At 35.3% G+C, this 16616-nt stretch overlaps 1 protein-coding gene across 1 annotated transcript in view; it reads left to right on the forward strand.

Annotated features, from left to right (window-relative positions):
- Positions 1 to 16616, forward strand: part of ANXA10 (annexin A10) — a 97064-nt gene that overhangs the window by 23045 nt on the left and 57403 nt on the right. The window contains exon 2 of the mRNA XM_526724.7: positions 14304 to 14385. Within this exon, the coding sequence (XP_526724.2) occupies positions 14304 to 14385 (82 nt within the window). The remainder of the gene's footprint in view (positions 1 to 14303; positions 14386 to 16616) is intronic.

The following is a 16616-nucleotide window of genomic DNA, read 5'->3' on the forward strand; positions in this document are numbered from 1 at the left end:
TTAATTTTCAATTGAGTTCTGAGTTTTTCTAAAGCAGCCACCATACAAAGGGACCATGTTTATGCTACATGGTTTATAGGTACCTGGATTTAATAGCTTGCACTGAGCTTTGCAATTCAACTGTATATGTTTCAAAAAGTTTAAAACTATATTAATATGTATATCTTTGGTTAATAGATATTTTGAAATATTGTTATACACTGCAAACAATTGATTAGCTATAAGCCCAGCCAAAGTGCTAGGCCTTGAACTTTGAGAAATAGAAAGTACTGCACAAAGCATAATTCCTAATTATGGGGGCATAAAATTTGGTTTGTCCCCCAAACAAATTATTTCAATGATAAGAAGGTATATACACACCAATAAGGTATACACACACCAAATTCATGGTACAAGAAACTAGGGAAATAAGTTTTCTGGCCATAATACTTTGGCATAAAATTTGAAAAAATATTACTAAGCCTATTTTAATATCACTGACTGTACTAGTACTAATGAACTGTCCATCAGTTCATTAAATTTTATATTGATTAGGTAATACATTCATATTTTCTTTATAAGCATAACACAGCTAGAAGCTGAAGTAAGCTTTAAGATTTAAATCAGGTTCACAGAATTTCTATTCCAGTGACTGTCTCCCTAAATATTTTTTTTCTGAGGCTAGAAGAACACAGGAAATAAAGATTAACAATTATCTTACTCATTTGAAACTCTATGTTTTCATGTCATTTGACTAATTAGTTTAAGGAACATGCAGCCAGCACATGCATAGTGTCCCCTCTTGTTTTTTTAGCAATTTTTAAAACTTTTATTTTAAGTTCAATGACATAACTGCAGGGTTTGTTACAAAGGTAAACTTGTGTCATGGAAGTCTGTTGTACCTAATAGTTTTTTTTCCTGATCATATCCCTCCTCCCAAAATCCACCCTCTGAAAGGATCCAGTGTTTGCTGTTCTCCCTCTATGTGTCCATGTGTTCTCATCATTTAGCTTCCACTTGTAAGTGAGAACATGCAATATTTGGTTTTCTGTTCCTGTGTTAATTTGCTAAGGATAAAGGCCTCAAGCTCCAACCATGTGCCTGCAGAGGACATGATCTCATTTATTTTTATGGCTGCATAGTATTCCACGGTGTGTATGTAACACATTTTCTTTTTTTTTTTTCTTTTATTTTTTTGAGACAGGGTCTTACTTTGTAGACTAGTCTGGAGTGCAGTTTACAATCTCAGCTCACCACAACCTCTGCCTCCCGGGCTCAAGAAATCCTCCCATCTCAGCCTCCCAAGTAGCTGGGACCACAAGCATATACCACCATGCCCCGCTAATTTTGTATGGAGATACGGTTTTGCCATGTTGCCTGCTCAGGCTGGTCTGGAACTCCTGGGCTGAAGCAATCTACCTGCCTCAGATTCCCAGAGTGCTGGGATTTCAGACATGAGTCATTGTGCCCAGCGTCTGTACCTTGTTTTATTTATCTAGTCTATCACTGGTGGGCATTTAGGCTGATTCCATCCTGATGCTGAATAACCCTATCATGGGGAAAACCCTGATACCTTCACTCCCCCAAAATACCACCAACTAAAATCTATTCCAACTCACCTCTATTGAAAGTTCATGACAACAGATGGGTTTACACAGGGGTTGTGCAAATAACTTGAAATCAAATATTAGACATTCTGTTCTTAATAAATTTCAGCAACCCAGACAATGGGAATTTCTTTTTGGGTGTCTTTCTTACTGCCTTTCCATCCCTCCCTACAATACACACGCACACACACACACACACACACACACACACTCCCCTCTTTCTTTTTGAACTGACATAAAAATAAGAGCTCATCCTTTTAGAATTTTGTTTTTACTTGTAGGGTCCTTTGAAAATGGAAATGTTTTTGTTCACATAAGTGAAAAAAAGTCTTAATAGTATATGTTATTTTATTTTACACAAATTACAGCTATAATGGAAAGGGCACTAACCGTGAAGTTAAATTTGGATTTGAATGTTGGCTTCATGAGTCAATACCTATGTGGCTTTAAACAACTTACTCAGCCTCATAGTCTTCTCGTGTGTGAAATAAGATTATCAGTCTCACAAGACTGCTGAGGTGATTACCAAGGAAACGCAGGTGAAGATGCCCAGAGCATAGCCTGCTTATGTGAATAATGAATTTTTAAAACCACCGGGTAAACAAAAGATGTCACTGTGGTACATGGATTTTTTTATACTTTATAAACATTCTCTGAGCTCGCATTACGTCTAAGGCACTGCCCTAGATGCTTTGAAAAGCAAGAAAAGGAAGGTACCTGCCCTCCGGAAGTTTAAAATTTAGAGATAAAGACAAATGCAAAAAAAAATGGAATGCCATGTGTAATAGAGATGCAAAGTGAATAATAATAATACTTGGTAAAATCTGTAAAGACTTCACATAATATAGTTGGAGCATGAACTAGGTCTCAAATTTTGAGTGGGATACAATCCATATAGACAAAACACGTGCAGAAAAAAAAATCTTACTTTTTGAATCTAAGAAATCACTATTAAACAGTCTATTGGCAAGCATGAGTAAAACCCAAAGACTGAGGCTACAGATATGACCAGCTTGGAGATTTTAGACAAAATCACTATATTCCATTTGTCTTCTTCTGAATCTATGCCTCTTTGTGTAAATTATATGTGCAGTATTCCTCTGAGCCAATTTTGTTTTGCATGAGCCAGTAATGGGCCAGTGAACATTTATTTCAAGAAAAACAGAAGTATGGTGTTTATTATAGCATCCTCTGTAGCCAGAATAACTAAATAAAAGAATAAGTATCTCCAGAGATCTCCCCCACCCCCCCAAAAAAAACTAGAAGTTTCAATAAGCTACTGAATCAGAGAGGCAAAAAGGCACTATTTTAATTTTTCATATTTTATTTATTATTGTAGAAGAAATCCAATTAATATGCAATTTGTTTCAATAACTGAGAAAAACATCCCATTATGGAATAAAGGTAGTATTATAAACTGGTGTCATTTTTCATACAGGATGACTACCAACCAGAACTCAGTAAGGCAAATATTTTTCCAGAAGTAGGGATGTGTTTGAGCCAAATCCACTCTCATTTTTTAAATCCATGTTCTTTGTGACCTAACAGTGAAGTTTGATTCATTGAAGCCACTAAGTGATGAAACACTATGAAATTTACTAGCAATTATTTCTCCATTTAATTTTATGAATTTCCTCCAGTTTCACTAATATCATCAGCAAATTTTTCACACAGACACACACACACACACACACACACACACAATGTGGTGTTATTAACAGCTTTATTAATCTGTATCTCATTAGTCTTAGCCTTGGCTAATTGTAAACATCAAATCCATCATAAAATAATAAGTACTCAGCCGGGCACATGTGGTCCCAGCTATTTAGGAGGCTGAGGTGGGAAGATCACTTGAGCCTGGTTGGTTGAGGATGCAGTGAGCCATGATTGCACCACTGCACTCCAGCCTGGGCAACAGAAAAAAATCCTGTCTCAAAAATACTAAGAAGAAGAAGAGGTATTCAAATATCTCTGAAAGCAATTCTGAAATACTTACCCCAAAGTGATATTTGAACAACTGGAAAAAGTGTGTGTTCTCCAAAATAACTCCTTTTAAAAATACAACCTTAAGATTAAATACATAAATATATGCTGTATTTGTCTAATTTTTGGCAGGAACACATCACATCACTTCATGGTTTCTTATAACACTCTTTGCATTACCAGCTGCATATACCAACTCTTTGTGAATAGGGACTGAATCTTCCATGTGTAGCTCTGCTATTGTATGGTAAGTCCTCACCTAATGTCATGGATAGGTTCTTGGAATCTGCACCTTTAAGGAAAACAATGTATAACAAAATCAATTTTACCCATAGGCTAGTTGATATACGTAAGAGTTATGTTCCTACATCTCTCATCACAAAAACATCACCGAAGTTCTAAATAGACCAAAGACTTCCAATATTAAAATTGAAATAAATGTGAGCTATACATACATTGAAGAAAGATTAGTAAAAACAAGATAAGTGTTTACCAACTTATTCCACTTCAGGGTTACAGGTGGCCTCAGAGCCTATCCCAGCAGCTCAGGCACAAGGTGGCAACTGACCTTGGCCAGGATGCCTGTCCACCACGGGGTGCACTCATACAATACTCACTCACTCCCTCCCTCCCTCACACTGGGACCATGGGGACAAGCAGATGAACCTAATGCGCACATCAATGGAATGTGGGAGAATACAGGAGTACTTGGAGAAAACCCACACAGACATAAAGAGAACATGCAAACTCCACACAGTGTCACTGCTGGAGATGCTTTTTTTTTTTTTTCTCATCAATTTATAACCAAACAATGTTGATCAAAATGACGTAACTAGAGGACCTTCTGTGTATAAGGATTGAGGACTATTGTAAAACTCTAAAGAAACAAGGGGGAAAAAATGGGCCCTTGGCCTAATTAGCATGGGACAGCAAAGAAATGAGCTTTCAAAAGATTAAATATAAATATAAGCATTTCCTCTTTCAGCTGAAATGAGTATGGTGAATATTGTGTGATGACCAGTGTCACAGCAGTCCCAGCCATGTCCCAGCCATGTATTTTCTATTTCAGGGAGGAAGCTATTGTAACTCTGCAGGGTCTCACTCCCTTTGATTTATGCTGTGCTCTCAGCTCCTGAAAAATTCTTTAGAACAACCTGAGAAGTGACTGTAATCTGATTGCTCTCTCGGAGCAGTAGGGATTCTACGATGGCACTAGTAGTGTTCTGTTTTTTTCTAATGAGTTCTAGTAACGAATGGGGAGTTGGTACCCAAACTATTGAGAACCTGGCTGGTATTTTGCTCAAAAAGGGTGTACTCTCCTTAGAAAATATACTCTGTACTCTAGAGGATTTCTCCTTCAGAGCCATTTCATGATGGGGAAGCAGACTTTTAGAGATTTGCTTTTTAAAAATATGTGTGTATATATATTTTTTAACCAAGAAGAAAACAATTCTGCAAACATTGCTGAAATGTGTAAAGACACCTTCATGGTATATCCTATTTTTTACTTGGAGAAATAAATAATATCAAGAAGCAAAAGTTATTATTCATGTTTTTCTGCATTTTTATTAATAAATTTTGTAACTAATTCTAAAGTATCTGGCTAACAGAGAACAATATTTGTGCAAATAATCAAAGATGACAAAAACTCAACTAGCTGAAAATATTTCATATCTATGCTTGTTTTTATATTTACTCATTATCTACATGATTTTTATTTAGTGTGCCTTGATATATATTTTCTTCAACAATGTGTAAGATTCTAGCTCATAAGTCTTGTTCTCTTCTTAGTTCTAACCATTTACTACTATTTAGATTTGTGATGAGGAAATAAGGCTGAAAATGATATGACACAGTGAAAAAGGAACTAATAGTGTCAGCCCATAAAACTATCTCAGGAAATGAGGTGGAACCTCATAGAGATAACCTCGTTAAGAGGAGTCAGAAAAATGTACATTGCACATCCACATAATTGGAAATAGGCTGTGATAGCAAACTAGGAATTACCAAAATGATTGCAGATGTCCTTGACTCATAAGGCTGATTTTCATTTAGCACACCTTCTCATATACAGGTGGAGCAAAGCAATCAATTGTCATAGAATCACAGAATTTTTAATTTTCAATTGAGTTCTGAGTTCTTCCAAAGCAGCCACCGTACAATGGGACCATGTTTATGCTACATGGTTTATAGGTACCTGCATTTAATAGCTTAGACTGAGCTTTGCAGTTCAGCTGTATATGTTTCAAAAAGTTTAGAACCATATTAATATGTATGTCTTTGGTTAATATATGAAATATTTTGAAATATTGTTATACACTGCAAACAATTGATTAGTTACAAGCCCAGCCAAAGTGCTAGGCCTTGAACTTTGAGAAATAGAAAGTACTACACAAAGCATGATTTCTAATTATGGGGTGCATGAAATTTGGTTGTGTCCCCCAAACAAATTATTTCAGTGGTAAGATAGTGCTGGAAAATAAGTATATACATACCAAATTAACTGGTACAAGAAATTAGGGAAAGAATTTAAGTTTTTTGGCTCAGTACCAGATAAATTTGGATTCAAGCTTCTTCTTTGCCACTAAGTAGCTGTATTGCCACAGTGAGTTCCTTACCTTTGCTGTGTCTCACTTTTTTTCATTTACAAAATGGGGAATAATATAGCTGTAATAGCATAGGGTAGCTTTAAGGATGAAATACAATACCAAGAAATACGGTTTTGCAATACTTGGCACTCTGTAAATGGCAGCTATTTACAGCAACTCATGAAAGATTATTTATAAGTTTGGTGACTTAATGGAGATGGGGTTTTACTGAAACATTGAAATATATTATGAATTTCATAAATGTGAAACTCATAGGAAAAAAGTCAAAATAGGAAGCCTCGAACCTAGAAATAGTACCAGATGTGAAAACTTGTTAAATAATTTTTATTTAAAGCTGGTTTCCAAGAAATATAAAATTTCCAAGCAATGTTTTTCCACCTGTTGCAATCTAGTCAAGTGTAAAATTTTCACCTCAAGTAAAACATCACTCATAAGCACATCTTGGGGGAAAAATACTTGTTAGCAAAATTCATTTAAGAAAATATTAACACTTCAGGAACAAAAAAGCCTGGGTAAATAACTGGTTATAAGACTTAACTTTATTAATATATTTCTATAAATTTATTGGAATATTGTTGGACAATTGTGGTCATTATGGTAATGGTACAGAATGTACATGTAATAAATTTTGATGACATCGTAATGTTAATAAAATACCTAACAATGTTGACAGGGAGAAGAGGGAAATTAGGAAGCAATGTGGGAGGTTCAATATCCTCATCTTTTACATAATGTTTGTATTTGAATCCATCTAAAATTGAAAAATTGTTTATAAGATATAATGACTTAATGTTAATGTTTTTATTTCTTCTCTTAACCTGAAAGTGACACTTTAAAATGTCAATACTTACAGTGCTTAAAGTGGATTTGTTAAAAAATCAGTACATTTTTTCAATATCAGTTCATTAATTTTTTTTTCATTTAATCTAAGTAGTAGTATTTATCCCAAATTGCATTTAGTAAAAGGTATTTCTTGCTTTATATCCAGATCTAGGACACAGCTACTTTGGCCCATAAGGAAAAATTCATTTAGCCGTCTGCTTAAGTTTTTGGCACTTCATTAAATGTATTTCTGTTTCTTTAATATAAAAGTTTTTAAAAAGAAATTCTATCTTTTAAAAATATTTATTCTCCTAATCATGTTTTCATTTGATGTTTATAATTTTTAATTCTGAGTAGTGAGACTGAGGGTTTCTAAAAATTATCTGTAGTTTTCTTCATTGTTTACATTCTTTGAGTAAACATATGTCTTTTACACACACCAAAAAAAAAACACACACACACATTCTAACAAGGCATTAACTGTTTTCTATTTTTCACTTGAAGATTAGTCATTTTTCTTCAAATTCCGTGGAATTTTGTTAGACTTTTATGATACAATGTATCATCTTCTTCCTTGAATCCATTGTGTATACGTATTTAATTTACAATAGTAAAATTATATTACACATGTTAGCCGTTTATTTTAACTTTCTTCAAAAAGTAACATGACATTTAGTTATTTGAATCTAGGAAAGTTAAAGTCTATAAAATTACAATAAGTGTAGGCTACAATTTTAATCAAAATGCACATAATTTTTAAAGTGAATAGTTTAATTATCGTTTAATAATATCAAAGTTAATCTCAAAAATTTGATTAAAAACACATTATCAAATAATTAAATGCTTAGACCTAAAAATTGAGAACATTTGGTGCTTATTCAACAAAGTTCCAAGTTTCATTGTTTTAGAATATTAAAAATCGTGTTTTCATATGTTATAGTATACACCAAAAATACTTATTTCCCATATACTCTCAATTTTTTTCATTGAACATGTTCTTTTCACAGGGAAACATTCCCTTTAGTTTTTCAGCTTTTTTGCTTGTTTTGTTTTGTTGTTTGTTTTGTTTTTTGTTTTGTTTTTGTCTTTTTGAGACGGAGTCTCACTCTATCGCCCAGGCGGGAGTGCAGTGGTGCAATCTCCACTCACGGCAACCTCCACCTCCTGGGTTCAAGCAATTCTCTGCCTCAGCCTCCCGAGTAGCTGGGATTACAGGCACCCACCACCACGCCCGGCTACTTTTGGTATTTTTCGTAGAGATGGGGTTTCACCATCTTGGCCAGGCATTTCGTGAACTCCTGACCTTGTGATCCACCCACCTCGCCTCCCAAAGTGCTGGGACTACTGGCGTGAGCCACCGCCCCCGGCCAGTTTTTCAGCTTTTTACTCCACCATTTTGACCTTCCGTGAATGAGACTCACTCTCTCAAATCCATATCCATTGAAGTCTCTTCAGATCAGTGGTGTCTTAATATTGTTTCTAAACCTCCTAATCTCATTAGAAATATAAGGGTAATAAGAGGATGGAGAGGAAGTTTCCGACTGAGATCAGGTGGTTAGAAAATAGTTACCTCTTCCTGGACTGTCTAGAAAGTAATTTACATTGAAACTTGCACATACATTTTAAGCCCAATATAATACTCTGTACTATAGAACTAAATTCCACTTGCGTGAATTACAACTACTGAGAGAGAATACCTAGAACTGAATTCAGTATATCATATTGTATTAGGCCGTTCTTACATTGCTTTAAAGAAATACCTGAGACTGAGTAATTTGTAAGGAAAAGAGGTTTAATTGGCTCACAGTTCTGCAGGCTGTACAAGCATGGTGCTGGCATCTCTTGGCTTTTGGGGAAGCCTCAGGAAGCATTTATTCACAGCAGAAGGTGAAGCAGGAGTTTGCCTGTCACATGGCGAAAACAGGAGCAAGAGAGATGACTGGCGGGCAGGGTGTCACACACTTTTAAACGACTAAATCTCGTGAGAACTCACTCATTATTGTGAGGACAGCATCAAGCCATGAGGTATCCACCCCTATGACCCCAACGCCTCCCATTAGGACCCACCTCCAACACTGGAGACCACATTTCAACAGGAGATTTGGAGGGGACACATATTCAAATCATATCACATATTTAGCGTCATTTCAAGTTAATTTTGTGAAGGAATTTGTGTAATCAAAATTCTGCCAGTCTATTGAAAACTTTGAAAAGTCGAAGTCAGAAATTATTTCAAATCGAATACAGTACTATTAATAAAATTACTCTGCACAAAATCTATGGTTTTGAGAGCTTATAGCCTAGAAGAAGCAGGAAACCACGTAGGTTTTTGTGGGGGTCTACACATAAGATTGCCTCAAATACCCTGAGCATGCAATGTGGAGTCCAAAGCCTTCCCAGATTTCTTCAAACTCCTAGCATGTTATGCTGCCTTGATTCTTTCCCCATGTGAGCTCTATAGCTGTGCGTTGTTGAAGAAACCAGAGCTGAGTAGCAGTTAAAATGGAAAAAAAAAAAAAAAACCAGACTTTATTTAAAAACTATTGCAATAGGGGAAAAGAGATTTCAGTATTGAATAGAACTGAGCTCAGTTCCGAATATATCATGGATAAGTGGGGATTTATATTCAAGGGAGGCAGTCTGGAATGAAAAATTACTGAGATTAAGCATCAAGAGTAGAGCGTTGATTCTGGTTTAATATACATAACGGGAATCTTGCTGAAGGCAGGCTGGAGTGACCAGCCATCACTTGGGGGATGAGGAATTTGATCAGACATTGAGGTTCATCAGATATCACATTTAGGACATTTTCTTTAAACTGACTTAGCAAGATTCTCATTACAACTGAGTGATGCCAAGACTAACAGAGACCCCCAAATGTAGATGTCTAGTTGGGAACAGGATTCACAGGTGCCGAACTAAAGTTTGACTAACTAAAACTTAAACTGAAGAGAGCCATTGTCAGCATGTTATTTTTTTTCACCCAGACAAACCCAAATAACTCATTCTTTTCCCCAACTTCTATTTAAAAAATCACTTATAACAATCTTTTAACAAATGTTAATGAAAAATTGTGACTAGTAAGGGGAGGTCACAGAGAGGAATTTTGCCTCATTTTCCATTCTTGTTCCTTGTTAGGTATCTTCCCAAATTATTTCCTGGAGATCCAAATCCTTCTTCCTTTACTTGCAAGAACAGTTCTATTTCCATATTTGCACAGCCACTCCCATTCAGGTTTACTCTCAAGAAAACTGAGGAAACCCTGTTAATAGGACCTATTATTCTCAGAAAGCCAGTAGAATTAGAAATGGAAATTTTCTGCTGATGTGCAATTGATGCTGTAGTAGCATGTGCTACAGTTCCATGCCCAGGATAAAATAGAGGGCACCATGTTGGGAGTGGACAGTCCTACTAGAGGCATCATGAATGGCTCCATGTAAAAGATGACTCTGGAGCTAAAGCTTGAAAGATAACATCTTGTATAGATGGTCGCCATGATCATAAGGTGAAATCAAGAGATGGGAGTTGAGGAGGAAATATTCAAACAAATGGAACAAAATGAACAATGACACAGAAGTTCCTTTTAGCTGGAGTGTGTGACTGTGAGTCACGGTGTAGGAATAGAGAGGCTCAGGAGAGAGAAAATAAAATATGAAACTATCCAGGGAGTAAGGAATCAGGTCATGAAGAATATTGTATACTCTGTTAAAATATTTGAGTTGAATCCCTTGAGTCATCTATTGAGTCACAGGAATACGTTACAGCATGCATTGAAAATGTTTAATATTGAAGAACCAAAGTTTGACTTTTTCTATTGTATGTGATTCCTGCATTGCCTATATGATACTCTCACTCAGTTGGATTGCAATATACTTTCTTGAGTGGGCAAGAATGGGATGTAATTAAAGCTAGCATACTGGGACATGTTCATAAGCCTAGATGCTCCCAAGGATGTTTCTTTCTTCTGAAAACCATGTTTCATGTGGGCCAGAGTACAAAACAAATATTGAGAAGCATTGTTTTGGGCATTAAGGATTTTAAGCATGGAAGGGCAAATAATATTTGATCTTTTAGAAGGATCATTTTGGTAGACAAATAAGATCTACTTGGCAGCTTATCAGATATAACTCAAAGAAAAATTGGCAAAGGTCTGTATTAAGTAGTAACAACAGAAATTAAAAGAAGGCAAATTACATGAACTCTATTGTGAGGCTAGGAACGAGGGAATGGGACTGAAGGGCTCGTTAGCTGCGGAAGGGTAAGGAAGACAATGTGCTCAGTAATCCACCCTTTAATGTTGGCTGTGTTTAAAGCCATTGAAACCACTTTGGAAGAACTCTTGGGAGACATGAGGCAGAGGGTGAGAAATGCCTGAAGACCTTTAGGAGAATTTAGAGCATTTAGTTCTGTCCAAAGTAAAATCCAAGGAGCAATGCTCCAAAGTTAAGTCAATGCCATGTTCTGGGTAAATGCCTCATGAACGGAAATCCTAAGATTTCTGTACAATTTCCTCTTAGGACTCTTAAAGTCTTTAATTAACTAGAGATCTAGTATCAACTGCACTAAAACTAAGCTACTTCAAACATACTGAATTATCCATTGAAACCCACACTCCAGCAGGTGTCTTGTTAGTCAAACTGTCACCCTGCCTAGCTGACATTTCAAACTCAAAAGTCTTGAGGCACTCAGATTGTCAAGGTGCATGTGACTCAAAAGCCACATGAGAAAAAGTACTCAAACGTGGGAAGCCTAGGGATGTTGGATCTGGAGGGATGTGGTTTTATGAATCCTGGCCACCTAATTGGCTATGAATAAGTGAAATATGATCCATATATTGATGTACCTATTGATATGAGATAGTAAAAATAATTTTTTCAACTTCACGTGCAAAACAAGTGTTTTCTTTCAGTCTGTACTCAGTCTCAGGCATTAATAAATTTGAAATTTTTCTGTCATTTAAGGATATCTATTCGCAGAGGTGGGGAGATGGTTTCTAGAACTAAATTTTAAACATACAATTACTCATGCTCTTCAGTATAGTAAGTTTATGTGGCTGTTTATTCTGTCTTCTAAAAGGAGAGTATTCTTTATTCCTTTTTCAAAACCTAAATTCTTATGTAACTAGAAGCAAAGATTATATTTTGATTACCTTGTGGTAAGAATTTAAATAGAAATGACAGGTATTACAATTTATTTTGGCTTAGACAAGTTATACTATTTCTAAATCTGGCCACTTTCAAAGAAATGAAAAAATCTTAATACATACAGATACACATTATTTCTCACTGTCACATTGAAAAATGTACGTTTTTTCAAAATTTCCAATTTACTCTAAGGCCAGAATAAAAAAAATCGTGCATATAAAAAGGGCATTGTTCAAAAGGTATAAATTCTGGAAAACTCCTAACACAGTCTCTGACTGTTCAAGGTAACTTTTCAGGGTGCCATTATTAGGTTAAGTTAAAATGTGTCTCAAAAAAATTAGTAGATTAAATTACATTTAGTTAACCAAGAAATCTGTATTTATTGAAAACATGCTGTTTGCCTCAGTTCAGGTTTACATTATAGCTCAACTGGCATTCTAAATTACCCACTCTTGCAACTTGCATTGCTTCTTTTTGTTTCATTCTTTACATTGTTATAAAGTGTTACCACTGGAACTCAAATCAAATTGTATCACTCTCTTACTTAGTAACCTTGTGGCTACCACCTCCAACTCTATCTTTTGCATCTCATATACAATCAGCTGTGGAAACACTGCAGTCCCACTTCCCAGATCGCTTATTCATTCATAGATGTGGTTGGGGGAAATTTACACCCTCTTATCTAGGACCAGCTCTTTCCCCCACACCTTCTTCTCCAAGGTAATTCTTATGAGTCTGTCTGATATATTTATTTCTGTTTTGTTTTCCTGATGCAAAACATTAAATATAATAAGTATAATGATGGAAAGAATCTGCATAATTCACAGAATAAGAATTCCACTAATTTAGTTGTACTTCTAAGAATAAAAATATAGACATATCACAATCATCATGTTTTTTGGTCTACTTCAAATAGACAACTTCGTATTTATTAATCAGTGAGGTAGAATCCAAACTGAATTCAATTCTTAGTTTTGAGTTCTTAGTCCTTCAAATTCCTTTTACAAATATTTTGATATCAGTATATGTATATTCATTTAGCTAGAAATTATGGTCCAGTCCTGTTCTCATTAATTAATTAACTTAATTAATAGGAATGTCTGAGTTCATGTCAGGGCCTAGAAGACTCATCTGCTGTGGGAAGGCATGAATTCCCCAATGTGTCTGGGCATACTGACAACAAACAGGGAGAGCTGCCCTTCTTAATAAAGTTTGATTGACAGCTCTATTGTGCTGAGTGTGATTATATGGTGCCTAGTCCTGACGGGTTCAGTCTAAAATAATGCACCATGTGGATCACAAGCCTGCTTTAAATGTTCTACCATTTTATAATTGTCAAGAGAGAGAATTTAGACAGAATGTCAGTCAACTTTTTATGTTTACCTCTGCAGCCATGAGCTTTGGTTAGATAATCTCTGCGTTATCTATATCACCTGGATTTTTATGAAGCTCATAATCCAAATTCAATTATTTTTATGTTTTTCTAATATGATTTTAGGGTCCCTTATATAGAAAAAAGCTGTAGTAGCAGGTACCATTTCTAATTCATACAAATGAAACGAATCCCACCAATACGGTACCCTTTTTCAGTTTCTATAAAATAATCTCCATTCCTTAAAAAAAAAAACTTACTGTTTGTCAAGAAGATATATATTATTAATTTGATTCTCCCATTTTTTTACTATTGGTTTTGGTATCATAGTCTCTTATTTGAACAACAGATGCAAACAAGTAGAGACCAACAGATAAAATGAACTCAACCAAATTTTCTCTCTGCAATTGACACACAAGTAAGGCATTTGTTTAACAGGCCTTGTGTGTATGTTTTGTAGTAATTTAAACACACAGAATATACTTTCATTTTCATTTGTCTGGAAAACAATGTTGAAACCTTTTTTTTTTTTTTTTTTTTTTTTTTTTGCCTCCTGAGTAGCTGGGATTACAGGCGCCACAACACCCAGTTAATTTTTTGTATTTTTAGTAGAGATGGGGTTTCATCATGTTGGCCAGGTTGGTCTTGAACTCCTGACCTCAGGTGATCCACCCACCTCTGCCTCCCAAAGTGCAGGGATTACAGGTATGAGCCACTGTGCCCGGCCACAATGTTGAAACATTAACATGAATTATTACAATCACTTTCTCACTGATTTTCCCACCAGGTGCAAGGAACCATCTTCCCAGCTCCCAATTTCAATCCCATAATGGATGCCCAAATGCTAGGAGGAGCACTCCAAGGATTTGGTAAGTCTGATTATTTCTACCATCTTTTATTGTGATTATTTTTTGCTTTACCTTGTTTTAAGACTATACTGTGGGTATAAAATAGTTGATGTCTTACAAAACACAGATACAGATTAGACAAAAAAAAAAAACTGAGCAAAGAAGTAGAATGAGAAGAAAAATAATATAAAAAGACAATAATGATGAACAAATTTGCCTTTAGAAATTGCTAGTCTAATCTTAAAATGTTTGCCTTAAATCCATAAGTGCCTCACCACTAACTACTAAATGAAATCTCCACTAAAACACCTTAATCCAGGATACAGCATTCTTTTTAACCTTTGCTTCTGTTTTCTAGCTTGTTTCATTTGCTATTTGCTATTTCCACTTCCAGTCAAATCAAACTTTTTGCTATTCCCCCAAACGACTCTGCTTTTCACATCTCTGTAAATTGGCCCAATCACTTCTCTGCCTGGAATGTTATTTTCTTCTCTTGACTACTTTTCATCTAAATTCTCTTCTTCAAGAATCTGTTCAGATGAGCCTTCCTCTTTGAATCCTTCTTTGGGCACTGCAAGCTCAATCAGCTATGCCAACCCCCCAGGCACCTTACTTCCTACCTCTCACTCCCCTAATCTCATTTGAACTGTGCTTATGTTTGTCTCACCTGCTGACTGGACTGTGAACTCCCAGAGCTTGGAGTTTGACATAGAGGTGATTCGTAATGAATGAGACTAAAGTTCAGAAAAAGTATATAGAGAGAGAAGAAGGGAGGACAATTTTGGGATTCTTTTACAAAAAAAAATATTATATATATAATTTTTAAGATATCATATGGAGGTATTAAACTTTCATATAGTTTCCTACAATAAAACCTGTTTTAAGAAGACTCTTGATGAGCATAAAGACAAACATAGACAACATAAAAGAAATCTTTGCATAAGGCATGCAAAACCTTTCATAAGAAAGCAAGCTCTTAACTTTAAAGACAAGGTCGCCTTTACAGGAGTTTGACTGTGTGTGTGTATGCATGAATGCACATCTGTGTGTTTTATTCACTAGCAGTATCCCATAGGAAAACAATAGAGGACTTAAAATATGCTCGCTAAAGCTGACTTTAGGAGTTTGCAATGCTTTCATGCCTTTTAAAATATCAGTCATCACTAGAACAATAAAAAGACAAGTTAACACAAAGTTATGAATTAACTTTTTATTGAGGAGTGCAATTTTTGCTTTAAAACTATGGGTCACAGCAATCTGCTCACCAAAAAGTTTTTCTTTGCTCCAGTTTCAATGTTCCTGTCATTGCAATTTTAGGGTCAGAATAAGGATTCATTTTGACCATCATAATTTGTTGCTTATCAGTGTATTAGGCTGAAGTACGTCAGGAGGTTTTGGGCTTTGATTGCACGGTGTCCACTGTAGCATGCCAGAGCATGAACACAGCTCAAATTGCTTTAAAGTTCTATCCATCCCCATGACTCTGGCGAAGTGTTATTGAAAAAGACAATAACTAATGTTTTTCTTAGCTACTGTGTTTTATTTAGAAAAATCTGAAAGCAAAAACTTATTCTGAAACAAATGAAAGTGAGTAGCTCTGATAGAAATTGCTTTAAGTTGTATAAAAATTTACTCATCATCTATAAAAAGAAACACTTATTAGTTAACATTCCCTAATAGTACAGTCTACTTTCCAATTTATCACCACTTGAAGATACTTTCCTGCCCATGCATTCTTAGAACCATTTTTATTTTGTATCTATTAACATGTGTAATTGCTAGGTCAGCCCTGTGAGATCCTGGACAACCGAAGTCATTTTTAACCTACATTCCTAAATCTTGACAAAGGAGAACACAAGTCAAAATTAATCTTTTTTGAAATGCTCAGTGCTATTCAGAGTGGACAATCTCAGCTTGTTCCTGATCTTTCTGATCGTTAAGTATGATGCTAGCTATAGGATTTTTGAAAATGTTCATTATGAAGTTAAGGAAGTTCCCCTCTATTCTTAGTTTGCTAACAGTTTTTATCTTGAATAGATATTGGATTTTGTCAAGTGATTTTTCTTCATCTGTTGATATAATCACATGATTTTTCTCCTTTTTCCTGTTGATGCAATGGATGACATAACTGATTTTTAAATGGTGAAACTGCCTTGCATATCTGGAATAAATCCCACTTAATCATGAAATATAATGCCTTGTATGCATTATTATATCTGACTTTCAAACTTTTTGAGGATTTTTGCATCTAT

This window comes from Pan troglodytes, chromosome 3 (assembly GCF_028858775.2).
Source record: "Pan troglodytes isolate AG18354 chromosome 3, NHGRI_mPanTro3-v2.0_pri, whole genome shotgun sequence".
NCBI lineage: Eukaryota > Metazoa > Chordata > Mammalia > Primates > Hominidae > Pan > Pan troglodytes.